This window comes from Aythya marila (assembly GCF_965140915.1).
Source record: "Aythya marila genome assembly, chromosome: 29".
Classification (NCBI taxonomy): domain Eukaryota; kingdom Metazoa; phylum Chordata; class Aves; order Anseriformes; family Anatidae; genus Aythya; species Aythya marila.
Genome location: NC_139070.1, coordinates 2,864,252 through 2,879,745, shown reverse-complemented (window position 1 = coordinate 2,879,745; position 15,494 = coordinate 2,864,252). Strand labels below are relative to the sequence as shown.

General features: G+C 50.9%; 1 protein-coding gene across 1 annotated transcript; it reads right to left on the bottom strand.

The window, feature by feature from the left end:
* Positions 1 to 1,105: 1,105 nt before the first annotated feature.
* Positions 1,106 to 15,354, bottom strand: LOC309888572 (methanethiol oxidase-like). Its single transcript, XM_082780984.1, has 13 exons — positions 15,275 to 15,354; positions 15,034 to 15,152; positions 6,070 to 6,123; positions 5,604 to 5,716; positions 4,891 to 5,076; positions 4,279 to 4,399; positions 3,605 to 3,787; positions 3,085 to 3,269; positions 2,714 to 2,792; positions 2,425 to 2,546; positions 2,235 to 2,327; positions 1,994 to 2,112; positions 1,106 to 1,456 (listed from the first exon to the last, which is right to left on the bottom strand). The coding sequence occupies exons 2-13, from the start codon at positions 15,104 to 15,106 to the stop codon at positions 1,294 to 1,296; spliced, it is 1,491 nt and encodes a 496-aa protein (XP_082637110.1). The 5' UTR covers positions 15,107 to 15,152; positions 15,275 to 15,354; the 3' UTR covers positions 1,106 to 1,293.
* Positions 15,355 to 15,494: the final 140 nt, after the last annotated feature.

The window sequence follows — 15,494 nt, the reverse complement described above, 5'->3', positions numbered from 1 at the left end:
CACCAAACAGCCCCAAGCCTGCTCCTCTTGAGAGCAAGCTGCAGCCAAGCGAGAGATCTCTTACCGGTGCTGGAGGCCGTGCTGGAGGATTTCACCTGCTGGTGAGAAGCAGAAGGAGGTGATCCTGCCTGCATGCTGCCTAGTAGGAGCCAGTCGAGTGAGGAGACGCAGCTCTGCAGGGTTCAAATATATAGGGAGTGGGATGGGGAGCAGCATGGTGTGAAAAGGACACCAAGGGGAGGATCCACATGCCCCGGGGTGTGGGAGGTACTGGGGCAGCCTTCAGCGTCTTTCAGCACTGGGATCGTGCAGGGAAGCTATTTCAGAGCTACCAGAATCTCCTCCCTTCCCACGGGGAAGAGGACATGGCTGTGGCTGCGCTCTGTAGTACATATGTTCTTGTGAAATTCAAAACAAGGGCTTTTAGCCACAGAGAGAAAGCAGGCAGCTCCTCTCCTCTGATTCTCTGCTAGAAGCACTGTCCTGAGTTTCCCCATGGGGTGCCCCTCATGAGAGATGGGCAAGTGCTTGCATTTCCAACCACAGAAATAATTTTACGAGGTTGCAGATGTTAATCACTAGGAAAAATGAAAAATGAGGACTGGGTTTCTTTTAATTGCAGGACGAATGTTTACTGTGGGATGTTAATTTGCAGGCTGGAAGGAGGGCAGGAGCAGAGTAACAGTTTTCCCCATGACACATCTAACTTAGTCAGTGTCTGCTGCTGCTTCTGGCTGCAGAGCTGAGTGTCTGCAGGCTCAGTCTCACGGGCAGTGCAGCAGGCTCTCAGCCTCTACAGGCACATCTTTAGCAGCAAGTTGCTGCCCTGTCCCTGCCAGTGCTCACCCCAGGTGCAGACCAGAAAATCAGCAAGCTCTAACACTAATGCCCTCTCTCATGGAAGGCTGCTGGCCCACAGCTCCTCAGGATTGGCACCAAAAGGTGATCCAGTGATACTGTAGAAGTGATTTCCCAAATGTCAACCTTATCATTAACCACTGCTGAAAAACTTATAGAAAGGTTCAATGAAGTAAGACACGTGAAGATCTAGGTGATGCAAAGAACAATTTTATTTGTGTTTAAAGCAGAACACAAGAGCAAACCAGTGTCAGGAAACAGGCACCTCTTTTCAGATTAAAGCACTACTCGCTCCTTTGGCTGTAATACAATACTGACCCAAGCATGCCACAAGCAAGCCTCAAGTGCTCTTGCACCAAAGAAAAACTGTCCAGGAATGACCTGGATGAAGAACAGCAACTCAGATCAGCGAGAAGGGAGTCTAGGCGATGGCGTCTAGGCCAAGATGTCGGAGGTGGAATCTCCGCAAGGGAAGCGGATAGAATGGGCAAGGCAAGGCCCATTGGGTTCCTTTCCGAAATCCACCAGGAAGTTCTTGTTCACGGTCAGGCCTCCTTTCTCAGTGTCCACATCAATCTGCAGCATGACAGAGCCTTCCCTGCAGGGGGGTGAGAGAGCAGGTATTACAGACAAGCACACGGGGCCCTTCATGCCCTTCATGAGGTGGAGGCATTCTCCCTGACATCTTCTCTTCTCCACAGAGAAGACAGCAGAGGCTCACTCCCAGCAGTGGCTAACACCAGCACCCATGGCTCCGTGCTGAATTCTCACCGGAGGCGAGTAAACCGCCAGGCATGATGTGACAGACAGGCTGCAGCTTGCCTTTGTGTTGGAGGTCATCGTTACTAAACCAAAACGCCTCTGGTGGAGCAGAGCTGTGGCCTGGCTCTGAGAGACCCACAGATGGATTCACTCCAACTGCAAGGCCGATCAACGTACGCGCTCCCAAGCCAAGCCCTGCCACTGCAGCTCCACACAGGGAGCAGGTTCAGAGGTGCATGGGAGACAATTGCGTGTGCAATTCAACAAGAGCAAGCGCAAGGGATTCCTTGCAGTCCCCCGGGTGAGGCACCTTCCCCACTTCTAGCAAGGAGGCCTTGCAAAAGAGGCCCCTTTCCTCCCCCAGATCTCCTACCTGACCACGTTCGGGTAGAACTGCTTGTCCCACGTGCTGTAGAAGGAGTTGGTGACGTACAGCCTCTTGCCATCCAAGCTGAGCTGCATCTTACAAGGGCCACCGTACACCCTCTTGCACTGGAGGCACAACAGAGAGCAGTGATGTCAGGGCCTCTTTCTCTCAGCAGACAAGCAAAAGCAGAGGCAGCAGAGCAGAGAAGCAGAGCACAATGGCTGCCTCCCCTCCTAACACAGCTCACCTTGATCACCAAGGGCTCCGGCTGGCACTTCAGCTCTTCATCTCTACACACAGTCACGGGCCCGCCTCTGAGGATGCTGCCTCCCACAAACACCTGGAAGCAAGGCAGTGGGAGATGTGTGGTTTGTCTTGTAACCACCACCAGGTACTGATAAGGAAGCAACGCTGCAAGCCCCTCTGCCCGTCCTTACCTGTCCCACCAGCCTGGGCTTGCAGGTTTTGGAGATGTCATACTGGCGGATGTCTCCGTGCAGCCAGTTGCTGAGATACAGGTATTTGTCATCCAAGGAGATGACCATGTCGGCTGTGAAAGCTAGGGCACAGAAAAAAGAACTCTGGAGGAGGCGGCGTCAGCAGAAAACTCAGCCCCTCTGGCACGGCGTGCATTGGGTTTACAGGGCACAGCCGTTGGGCTTTGCCAGGCTGCACCACGCAACGCTCCGAGAGGAAAAGGGCAACTCCACCTCAGGGCTCACCAACCTGGCATCTTGCAGAGAATCCATCCCGACACGTCCTTGGCTGGTATCTGAATCGCCTCCTCTACTGACCAGGTGTCTCTCTGCAAAGGAGCACAAACACCGTGCCGTGGGCATTCCTGGCTGCTCAGGCCAGAGCCCTCCCCTGCGCTCGCCCACTTGCACAGCCAGGCAGATTGTAGAATCATAGAATATCTCGAGCTGGAAGGGACCCCTAAGGATCATTGAGTCCAACTCCTGGCACCGCACAGATCTCCCCAAAATTTTAGAGCATGTGCCTAAGTGCACAGTCCAATCGCTTCTTAAATTCAGAGAGTCTGGGTGCAGTGCCTACTTCACGCCTGGGTTTCTGGTGGCTGCTGGCAGAATACTTGCCTCACAACAAGTCTTGTAGAAGCGGTAGATGATGCCACTCAGGGCACAGCTGACATAGCCCTCAGCAGCATCGGGGTTGTGGAGGAACTTAACGCTCAAGGGCAAAGAGTCCTCCCCCAGGTCAAAGCACTGGGTCAGGGTGCGGCAGGACAAGTTCCACACGTTCAGGCGGCGCCCAAAGACCCCTGAGGAAGAGGAAAGGCGAGAGTCAGGAGAGGGCAGGGGAGCTACGGAGATCGCTCACACCTAAAAATGCTCCCTGGCAGGGACAGCCACGGCAGCGGCTACCCAGCATTAGCAGCAGCAAAATGCAGTGGCTTTGGGAGCAGAGGGAGAGAACAGGAACCAGCCTGTCTTGAGGAGAGACGATGAACGTCCTGGGGCAGTGCCTGTAAAATGGGCCATTTTGGGACAACTTCGCCTGCCCCCTCTCCCCGGTTCTGGACCGTTCAGCAACCGCATCAACATCCTCCCATGACCCTGGTCAGTTCTGGCTCAGTGCTTGCATCCCCATTCTCACCTTTCTTCAAATCATCAGGATTAAATCCACGCCCCGCACGTTTTGGAACCAGTCCGGCAGAGCTGATGAGAACGTTGTGGCGGGGCTGGTACCAGAAGTCGTAGCCAGTTGGGGGGGCCTCGCACTCGTTTTCCCAGTTACCTTTCAGCTCAAAGGTCTCTCCATCCAGCACAATAAATCCTCCTGTGATGCAAGAGGGTATGCACAACAGATCACACACTCCAATTCGAACTAGGTAAGATGGTTTGTGCAATATCCAAATTAAATGTCCAAGATCTTCAATCCCATCTGTGTCATGCAGAATTTTCTTGAAATTTCAAAAATTATCCCAACTGTACATTTGCTTGTGTGCATTCTTTGGCCAAATTATCTGTGTTGGCAGAGCTCACCCCACCTCCCTGTTCTCAAGGAGTGATGAATGAACCCCATGCTAAAGTAGGTAGGCGGAATACTTGAATCTGCAGAGGCGATCAGCATGTCCTCTAGCACTTCTCTTCATGTCCCTTCTGTGCACCTCTGTCTTGTGGCTTGTTATTGTGCTTTTAGCAGCCAAGAAAGACTAGGAATTTTCACAAATTATCCTACATCTACTGTTTGACACTCTGAATGTTTGTGTTTTGTAAGCTTATTTTTCTAATAGAATCACATTTTTGGAATGATTAATGGAAAAATACCTTTTCCATTGCCAGCTGGATCTCCCATGTTGGCAATCAGTATATCACCATTAGGCAGGCTATGAACTATACTAAGGTGACCCTTGTTGCACTTCCAGAAGACATCCACTGGCTCAATCATCTGGAAAAAGAGGACACACAGATGTAAGCCTCATTTCACACTATATAGCAGAGTCTTTGCCATCTGAGATTTCTGATGTTCACAGGAGTTTTCTTTCAAAGAAATCACACCTGCTAGGCCTTGCTCATCCTTGGAAAGAAGCGAAGAAGCCACTGAGCTCTCCTTTACAAGGACAACATGAATGCAGCAACTTGTAAGAGCTTATTTGCCCACCTTACTCTTTGGGATGGGGGCCAGGCATGGGGTGCTACATGGCTTCCAGTTATTAGACACTCCCTGAATGCAACAGGCACAGGGAAGGCAAGAAAACAGGGATGGGAGCCTCCCCTCAGCCTGAGAAGGAGAAAGCCGAGGGGGAACCATGACCCAGGTCTCTAAAATCAGGGGGAAGAAAAGAAGAGGAGGAAAACCTTCTTCCCTGTGCATTATTCCAGAAGCACGAGTTCCCAAGTCCTTCCCAGAAAGTTGCCTTTGAATCAGCTCAGGCATACCTTACACAGCTTGGGAGCCCGGCACTGTGAACCCACATCCACCACGTAAATACGGGAAGAAATCAAACAGGGGAGAATCAGCTTGTTCCTTTTTGTTGTGATATTGTCAAAGCAGACGCAGCCAGCGCTCCACCCTGAGGAATGCAGCTCGTCTTTGAGGTTGGGCATGGGCAGGCGGTGGATCACCTAGGCAGTCAAAGGCAAAGTTAGGGTTCAGTCAGGGAGGCAGGGAGAAAAGGGGACATTAATGCATCCAGCAACTTAGAGGTGATAATACTGTTCCCTGCACCAAAGAAGATCTGTGTAAAGGTCATTTCAAAGAAGAAGAGTGGATGTAAATAAAGAATCTGCCTAGCATCCTTCAGAGACAGATAATTGCTGATTTCCCATTTAGCATGACATCAGACTGCTTGGTTCAGCGCCTTATAGCATCTCTGAAATTGCAGTACAATAGAAACATGCTGAAAGTGCTGGATACTCTCATTCTCCTGGGTCACTAGGGACTATTTTCCCTGTTGAACAGTCATAGGCAGGAGATTCAAACCAGAAGTTGAATAGAAGCACAAAGATGCTCTGGAATTGAGTTGGGACACAGAGATGCAGAAGATTCAGCTAGAGTCAGGCACACGGGACAGCAGAATAGAGTACATGTTGTGAAACATGGAGTAAGCATCTGGTCATCACTGCAAATAAAGCAGTGTAGGCACAGGTACCTGGCAGTAATACGGAGATCTGGGGTTGAGATCAACAGTGGCCAAGAAGTCAGGTTGGTTGATGCATGTTTCTCGGTAAGTACAGGTCACATATGCAAGCTCCTCTCTAGGAGCTAGGTATATGGAAAACTTGTGTTAAAATGTGCCATGAAATAAGAGTAAAGGTAAATAAAAAACTTTAGCAGACTCTCAGATAAGACTAAGCCACATTTTCTGCAGCTACAACCTTCCTCCTTGGTCAATGACAACTGCCCAGCCCTGGCTCACTACTGGCCCAGAGCTGAGAACACAACACAAACTGATCACTGCACAGCTCCAGTTTTCTCCCACCGAGGGAAGGGACTCAGCACATGCAATTAATGAACGGTGGTCTCTAAAAGACTCAGGCTGTGTCATCATCCAGTCTGAAGCTAACACCCCCCTTTGACAAACGCCCCCCTTTCCAAACATTCCTGAGAGGACTTGCCTTTCACAACGTCCGGGCAGACGGGGTAGTCGTAGCACTGAAGTTTGCATCTGTCTGAGTTGAGAAAAAGAGAAAAGTGAAAGGAGAAACATCCACGTCCTTAAATGCTGTCAGTTCAAAAGGCTCCATCCCACCCAGCGGATCTTCGCCCACCCTCGTCATCAGTGGGGACCTCTGACCAGCATCTACTTGCAAATATTCAGACTAGATATAAGGCAGAAATTCTTCGCTATGAGGGCTGTGAGGCACTGGCACAGGTTGCCCAGAGCAGCTGTGGATGCCCCATCCCTGAAGTGCTCAAGGCCAGGTTGGATGAAGCCTTGAGCAAGCTGGTGTGGTGGGAGATGTCCCTGCCCAAGGCAGGGGGGTTGGAATGAGCAAAGCTAAGCCCCTGGAAGCAGACCAGTAGCAAGATGAAAGACACCTTTGTGCCCTGTCAGGCAAAGCCCCAGGCTTCAGTCCCACCTTCCTGCAGCGCTGCAGAGGAACAAAGCTCCCAGTCCACGAGTGGGACTCGGCTTCAAGGTGGGATGTCTGCAGCCCCAGGCAGAGGCTGGAGCCAGGGCCAGGATGGAGCGAGAAGGCACGGAGCTGCTGTGGGGAGGCTGCAGAGCGTTTCTTACCCATGCTGAAGGCCTTCTGGTTCACTGTCCTCAAGAGCAGAGGTGCTGGGGCTGGAGGAGCAGCTTGCTGTCTGCCTTGCTGGAGTGGGTCGTGTAGTGCCAGGGCTGCTCGGAGGGCCCTTATATACACGACTAAGGGGTGGGGGGCAGAAAGCAGGCTGCCAAGGGAGGAGCGAATGTTCCCAAGCGTTTGGGAGGTGCCAGACCAGCGCTGTGGCTTGTTTCCGCCTTGCTAACCACCAATCTAGAGGAAAAATCTGCTAGTCCATGCAGGTCCTTTCCTGAAGCACAAGCCACCCCTATCTGATCCTGGGGCCCTGCTCATCTCCACTGGGACTTCTTTGGGCTCTGGAGGCCTCCATGGCCCAGCCAAGACACAAGCTAATTAAAGCCATCCCCCATGCCCAGCTTCTTGCAATAGAAATGTGCAGCGATTGCAAATTCCACACGAGGGATGAGAAGCCCAGCTAGATAATTGGCCCCACCAGCAGCCTCCTGGAAATTACGAGGCTTGAACTCATGGAGGCCACCAAAGGCACCTCCAAAATCTGGACCCTGACACAAGGCACGTCTCTGTTTGAGGGCTCAGAGGAAGACACGGGCTCCCTGCCACCAGCTCAGAAAGCCAGGCCCACAGGTTCCTCCACCCATGAAGAAGACTTCCTGAGCTCGGAAGAACCGGGATCCAGGGATTCCGAGAGGCAGGGGCTCCACCAGTACTGAGCTCACAGGAGACCTGAGGAGTTGCCACCAGCTCCCAAGCACTCAGAAGACAGCTATGGCCAGGGACGGATGCCTCAGGATGTACATTCTGTGCCAGTCTTGGTCCAGCACATCTGAGGATCAAGACATGCCAGCTGCCTCTCAGGCTTGCACCTGCACACGGGAGAGTCAGTCGACGTGTGAAAAATAGGGACCTCGAGGATTCAGGGCAGGTCGGCGTCACAACACGGCACTGCAGCAGTGGCCGCATCCTCTCTGCACCTCCCTGAAGCAGAACGATGCCAAGGAAAACTGATGCTGGAGGTGTCTCCATGTCCACCTGCTTGGACAAACTGCACAGCTCCATGGGTTCTTGGGACAGGGTCCTGACTGGGTGGCACAAAGCCCTACAATCCACCAAGTGCCACGGAACGTGAACGAGTACCATATCTCGCGGAAGAACTCCTCAATCAGCGGGCAAATTACATCGGGTAAGTAATTGCTCCACGTAGGAATGCAGAAACATCTGACAGAGCCACTAAAGAAGCCCTCGGGAGATCCCTATCAGAAGAGAGGACATCTCGCCCAGGCTCTAATTAATGGCTCTGGCTTCAGCACAGCTCTCTAAACAGGTGACAGAGGGACACGGGAGCAGCCAAACTCTTGGTCTTTTCTGTGAGAGAGGAGCATCAAGCTGACACCATTGCCCAAGGATTCTTACAAGAACTCGTGATCTGTTCAGCACAAATGCGCCTCATCAGTTTCACTGCCAAGGGCAAAGGCAGGCTGAAGAGGGGTTGTTACCTGCCACAGCTGGACCCTTCCACACAAACCATCAATGGACAGTTTGTGCTGCCACTGCTGCTGCCCAGCTACGTCAAGTTTCTCTGTAAGACAAGAAGTTGGTAAAAGACCATCACGGAGGAGAGCACAAAGCACGCAAAGCAGCGGCACAAAACCCTGTTTGATTAGCTGCCAGAGAAGTGGAGTCCTACTCAAGGCAAGAGCGGCTCCTGTGAAAGAAATTACATCTTCTGCCAACACCAGGAGGGGTCAAGAAATGCCATCAAGATCAAAGCCCAGGACTGCCCTTCTGCCTTGATGACCTGAGAGTAACACGTAGGAGTGGGGGGAAATACATCCACGGCAGTGAAACGCACTGGAATCACCTTCCGTGTGATTGGGCTTGCCAAACGCTTTCGGGTCAGGTGGCAGCAAAGGCAAAATGACTGGCACACAGGCTCACGCTCATTTTTTCCACAGAATTTGACTTTCAGGCTGGCACGGCCTAAAGATGTGCTCCAGAAAATGGGCACCAGGGGATGCTGCCCACTGAAGGACACTCAGGCCTGATGGCAGGGTGCAGCTGCAGCGGCTGCTCCATCAGAGGCAACGTCAGGGGCTTGGCTGCTACCCCTGACAGAGTGCTTTTGCAGTCACCATGTGCATGTCTCAATGCACCTTCTTGTGCCTGTACACCTGCTAATTAAAAACTTCATTAGTCTGCTGCTCATTAACAGTGTGCTGGTCATCCTAGTTGGCTTTCCTCGGTGACGTCTTTGGCATCCCTCACAAAACCAAGCTGTGGGGCGTAGAGTTTTCTAATTAAAGCTGATAGGAAGAAGGATAAGAGCAGGCTCAGCAACACCAACAGGAACGCAAGCAATGGTTGTTGGGGAACAACATTGCTACAGCCTGCTACCAGCCCAAGAAGAGCTCCCTGTGGCAGGCACAGGTAGGAAGCTGTGACGTGGAAAAGCAACCGGGGGCTTTCCGGTGCAGCCCAGACCAAGGTGGCAGCTCTGTCCCTCCTCCTGCCCATCACTTCCAACCCTGATAGGGACGAACATGCTGTCATTGTGATCATGGGCATGACGGAGTGAAGCATTCTGGCGTGGACTGGCACTGCACACTGAATGTGCTGGGAGAAGACCCTGCTTCACTGAGGACACTGAGGCTTCTCTTAGCACCCAAGCAACAACTCCCCCAATGATGGGACCACCCTGTGACCTTTCCCCAGCTCTCCAGGGTGGACGCCCTGTCCCTTCCCACCTGATCCTCGAATATAACCCTGGAGGTGCCCTGGTGTATCTCAGCGTTGCTCACGATCCTGCATTCTGAAATCCCCCTTTCCTATCCTTTTGGCCTGCCCCCTTACTCTTCTTACAGCCTTCTACCAGATTCAGATAGTTCAGGTAGGCACTGTGCACGAAAGGAGCACCAGAGTTTGGAAGGACTCTCATTGTCACCAGTGCCCCAGCAAAAAATGCCAGCAGAGCTATGTTATCTAAGACCTCATCATGCTGCAGGTCTCTGTTGCAGTCCCTTTCCCCCTTCAGGAAGGGAAGCACACCATCCACTGCTTGTGTTAAAACAGCCATGATTTTCACTACAAACAGCAGGGGCAACACAGGTGTTGGTGGTTAATTTGCAACCTGTTTATGTGGCACAGGAAGCTTAACAAAGTTCACTGTTAACTTCTTCAAGATGTGGCTTAGAGTGTGTCAGCTTGGAGCTCTCACAGCTCCACACATCAGTGTTTACTGACTAATGATCCTAACCCACAGGGAGTCTGATTATAAGCAGCTGCCAGTCTGTCTTGCTGATGTTATGAAGCAGATCTTTGCTGGCCAATTTATACTCACAGAGTGAGGCCCAATTCGTTTTTGTCTTTTCTACCTGAACTTTGGTGGGGCCTGACATTTCACCAGCAGCAAGGTACACAGAAATCGCAGCCAATGTGTGGAATGAGTGGTCCCCATGTTCCAACTCTACCAGCAGCAGTGAACATGAAATAGAGAGGACAAAGAGGATGATTTTTGAAGCAGACTGATATATGCTCACCTGAAACCTTCTTGTGCATGAGGAAAAATGTATAGCAAATGTGAAATTGCACTGCTGAATGAAAGGAAGGTGACAACAGGAGGTCACCTCACTGGCACTTGCCTGTTATTTGCAGATATAAGCCAACGGAGGAACAATATATTTTAAGCTACAGTGGTTCAAGTTCTTGGATAAAGTCTCTGCTGAAAAAAGACACTTTATGTCCTTCTCTAACCTGAGAACATAGAAAGATACGTGCTTTTCCTGGAATTGGGAAACAATTCCACAATTCTACAACCTGACATCAGATGTGCTGTCTTCAGGAGAGAAGCTCCTATCATGAGCATGCAAGGCTCATTGAGTTCCTTCTGAAATCCACCAATCTCCTCTGAAAAAGAAAAAGAAAGCTGGCATTATGGACAAAGGAACTGTGTTCTAATATAAGTGTCTCTCACATTTTGCAATTCTTTCTGTATCTAGGTTAAGATCTCGTTTTTAATGACTTGCATTTTAAGTGACTAGGGATGGGTCCCAGTTCCATATTTGCCTACACAAGCATTGAGGGGTAATCCAAAAATCCTTTTCCTTGTATCTTCTTCCAAAAGCTCCAGATCTCATCTACTTCCCAGAAGCGTGCCACCTCAGGCATAGTGTGCACAGCTTGGGAGCCCATAAGTTTGTTCTCATATCCGTGACATAAAATCAGGAAAAAAGATTAAACTCAGAAGTATCAGTTTGTTCTTTTTCCTTGATGACACATCACCAAAACATGTGATGCTTCCATTCCATCCTGAAGTGATGACGCTCATCTTTCAGGTTGGACAGGCAGTGGATCACATAGCCAAAGGCAAAAATATTTCACTCAGAGAAGCAGAGAAAGGGACCTTAATGCAAGCAGTCACTTAGGCCTTGCTGCTGCTGGGACTGCCTCTAGGGATGCTGTGAGGGTAGTACTGGCCTTGATGCTGCTTTTTGGTAGCACATCTCTGGCTGGGACAGGTGGAGAGATCAAAGCTGAAGTCCGACATTCTTTCAGGAACTGGATTACACAGCCCATGCCAATGAATGTCTTATAAACATTTACCTAAAAAAATAAGATAGCTGAAAATGTTCCTTTTGAAGACAGAGATAAGAGTCTGCTAGTGCTCTCAAGACTGCATTGACACTGGATCTAGGTCAGGTTGATGGTTGGACTTGACGATCTTGAAAGTCTTTTCCAACATAATGATTCTACGAGTCTGAATCTATGATTCTATGAAAAGTTCACCATGCTTTGAAGCATGTCAGGCACAAAGTCCTTGAGGCAAAAGAAATCAGGAGATGATTTTTCTGGCTCTCATTCATCTGACCTGTTTGAAATGGCCAACTCTGAGTGACTTGAAACACCCTGCCAGTATGCCATTTTCCCTCTCCATGGGCATAAAGGCAATGAAGGCAACTACGCACGTGTCCTCCTCCAGAATGTCCTGCTGTAAGGCTGGGTGAGATGGATCGCATCACAGACACAGGGGTTCACAGAACACCCTTTGCAAGAGTAGGATGACCAGACTAGTCGTTTCAGAAGATAAACTGGATTTGCAGCCTCATGAAGGAGATCAAATCTGATTCCTCGTGTACTGTGGGAGTGGGTTGTGAGCAGAGTGCACAACACCATCATGAAGCAATCGGGCTTCACGAACCTGGCTCAGTGGATGCTTCCCCCACTCTCAGCTACAGAGAAGCTGGAGGCTCAGCCCAGCCCAGAGCAAAGTCAGCCGAGCTCACCTCCTGCAGAGGGACAGCACTGCAGCATAGCATGACTGCGTTTTGCCTCCCTCAAGGCACCTGACTGTCTTTTTTCCATTATTACTCCAGCCACCCTTTCCCCTACAAGTGAGCTGTTTGCTATTGGAGCAAGAGTCACAGGAGAGGGGGCAGAAATATCTGACCAGAAGCATGGGAAGAGTGGGCTCACTCCTCCCCACTATGTCCCACAGCTACAACCGGATAAACCCATCTGAAACCCACATCCTTAGGTTGTGATTTCAGGCACCAGCTAATGAGCAGCCACTTCAGGCTGCCACTGAACAGCCCTGCCACGTGCAGCCACAGGGAAATTGTCCACACCAATGGACAGTGAGTCACGTTTCTGGCGGCTCAGGTTTCTGCCAGATCAGCTCGTTGAACTGACTTCTTCCACAGCCCCACAATCACTCCACCTGGCACCAGAGGAGTGGCAGCAGCATGCAGCTGGGGAGCATGGACAAGCAGCACCTGTCTTTTTTCCTGGCATCCAAGCTACATGACAGCAGTGGATGCATTGTGAGCCCCATGTCTTCCGTGTCTCTACCTGAAAACAGGCATTAGCAACTCGGCAAATATATGCAACTCAACTCATATACTGAGCAGTTTACTTAAACATTTCAGGTTTCACTCCAAGGAACTATTTTATACTTCTTCATATGAGTTTCTGGTGAGTGTCTACGTATTGTGGTAGCAAACATGAAGGCAGGAAACAGGTCAGTGTCTTCTATTAGAGATTATTTTTATCTATAGTAAAATGACCTAATAAATCCACTTTTCCATCCTCTGCAATATCCATGGTCCCTTCCAACCCCTCTCCAATTCTGTGATTCTGCGAATGGGGATGGGGCCTGGCCCGTCCCAAGGGCAGGTCTCCAGAGCAGATTCACCTCACCTGGCCTGCAGCCTGGAACAGGGTGCCTGCTGCCCAGACCCTCCCTGCAGCCGATGGAGAGGAGGCGGCGCCTCTGGAGAGACCCATGCTTGGCAGGGGTCTGAAGGAAGGGGAGAGCTCATTCCAGAGCCACCCCACCAGCAGGGACATCACCTGAAAGGCTCCTCTGATAGGGAAGCTCTGCAGGACCTCAGCAAGGGGTCACGCACTCCCAAGCGATTGTGGGGCTGAAGAGCAGTACCCCAGGGATGCTTCCCACCCAAGGCTCACCACTGCAACTTGGGCCCTCATCTAACCTCATCCTCTCTGCTCCGTGGGGAGAGGAAACCCCCTATCCCTTCCACAAAGGGCAATTCCTTCCAGACTTCTTGGACACCTCATTCAGGAAGTTATGGAAGCAATCTCCAGAAAGGCTGGATTTTCTCTAGGACCAATAAGGGTGCACAGAAGAACCCAGCAATAAGTTTGCTGATGGAAGGGGTGAAGGAAGGAAATGAAGTTACTCTTCCAATGTAGATAAGTAAAAAGCTAAAATTTGTAATGATCCACAATATATTGACATTTTTGCAACCTTTGCATCTCACAGAGACAAACAGGCACTCTTGCACTATCGGTGACTATGTAGAGGTGATTTCCCAAACATCAACCTTATCATTAACCACTGCTGAAAACATTATAGAAAGGTTCAATGAAATAAGACGCGTGAAGATCTAGGTGATGCAAAGAACAATTTTATTTGTGTTTAAAGCAGAACACAAGAGCAAACCAGTGTCAGGAAACAGGCACCTCTTTTCAGATTAAAGCACTACTCGCTCCTTTGGCTGTAATACAATATTGACCCAAGCATGCCACAAGCAAGCCTCAAGTGCTCTTGCACCAGGGAAAGACTGTCCAGGAATGACCTGGATGAAGAACAGCAATTCAGACAAAATGGTTGGTTTGCTTTCTTTGCCTTTCATTTCCAAGTGTGAATGAGCTCTGAATCATAACAGAGTTCAACAACTTCCCACCAGGCCCTGCTACGCCACAGCAATTGCTATCAGGCTGAGGCCAGCAAGAAAGGTGCCCAACAGGCCCCACAGCAATGACAAACAGCACGGTGGGTATGCAGACATCTGTGAAATGGTGCTGTGCATAGTGCACATCTCTACACGATAAGTAGCAAGCACCCTTAACCCTGCTCTGTGAAGCGTGCCCAGGGGTTTCTTTGCACTGAAACCAAAGGCAGACACATGGTGCCACAAGGTGAATACTGTGTCTGTGCTCACCACTGGTCTGCCCGAACCAAAGCCTCCAACAGGACAGCTGAGCTGTAGCTCACATTAGCAGAAACCTAGATTCCAGCAACGAATGGGGACCCCCAGACCCAATTACCCTACACTCTGTTTTAACAGCTGCACCGAAGACTAGAGAGAAGAAGGGAGTCTAGGCGATGGCGTCTAGGCCAAGATGTCGGAGGTGGAATCTCCGCAAGGGAAGCGGATAGAATGGGCAAGGCAAGGCCCATTGGGTTCCTTTCCGAAATCCACCAGGAAGTTCTTGTTCACGGTCAGGCCTCCTTTCTCAGTGTCCACATCAATCTGCAGCATGACAGAGCCTTCCCTGCAGGGGGGTGAGAGAGCAGGTATTACAGACAAGCACACGGGGCCCTTCATGCCCTTCATGAGGTGGAGGCATTCTCCCTGACATCTTCTCTTCTCCACAGAGAAGACAGCAGAGGCTCACTCCCAGCAGTGGCTAACACCAGCACCCATGGCTCCGTGCTGAATTCTCACCGGAGGCGAGTAAACCGCCAGGCATGATGTGACAGACAGGCTGCAGCTTGCCTTTGTGTTGGAGGTCATCGTTACTAAACCAAAACGCCTCTGGTGGAGCAGAGCTGTGGCCTGGCTCTGAGAGACCCACAGATGGATTCACTCCAACTGCAAGGCCGATCAACGTACGCGCTCCCAAGCCAAGCCCTGCCACTGCAGCTCCACACAGGGAGCAGGTTCAGAGGTGCATGGGAGACAATTGCGTGTGCAATTCAACAAGAGCAAGCGCAAGGGATTCCTTGCAGTCCCCCGGGTGAGGCACCTTCCCCACTTCTAGCAAGGAGGCCTTGCAAAAGAGGCCCCTTTCCTCCCCCAGATCTCCTACCTGACCACGTTCGGGTAGAACTGCTTGTCCCACGTGCTGTAGAAGGAGTTGGTGACGTACAGCCTCTTGCCATCCAAGCTGAGCTGCATCTTACAAGGGCCACCGTACACCCTCTTGCACTGGAGGCACAACAGAGAGCAGTGATGTCAGGGCCTCTTTCTCTCAGCAGACAAGCAAAAGCAGAGGCAGCAGAGCAGAGAAGCAGAGCACAATGGTTGCCTCCCCTCCTAACACAGCTCACCTTGATCACCAAGGGCTCTGGCTGGCACTTCAGCTCTTCATCTCTACACACAGTCACGGGCCCGCCTCTGAGGATGCTGCCTCCCACAAACACCTGGAAGCAAGGCAGTGGGAGATGTGTGGTTTGTCTTGTAACCACCACCAGGTACTGATAAGGAAGCAACGCTGCAAGCCCCTCTGCCCGTCCTTACCTGTCCCACCAGCCTGGGCTTGCAGGTTTT

Bases quoted from the DNA above. Each gene is read 5' to 3' on its own strand.
- LOC309888572 (XM_082780984.1), bottom strand. From the start codon at position 15,106: ATGGCAAGAGGCTGTACGTCACCAACTCCTTCTACAGCACGTGGGACA. The intron at 3,788-4,278 runs GTATTTTTCCAT...CTTGCATCACAG, and splicing joins TCCAGCTGGCAATGGAAAAG to GAGGATTTATTGTGCTGGAT. The intron at 2,113-2,234 runs GTGAGCTGTGTT...TTGTGCCTCCAG, and splicing joins CGGAGCCCTTGGTGATCAAG to TGCAAGAGGGTGTACGGTGG.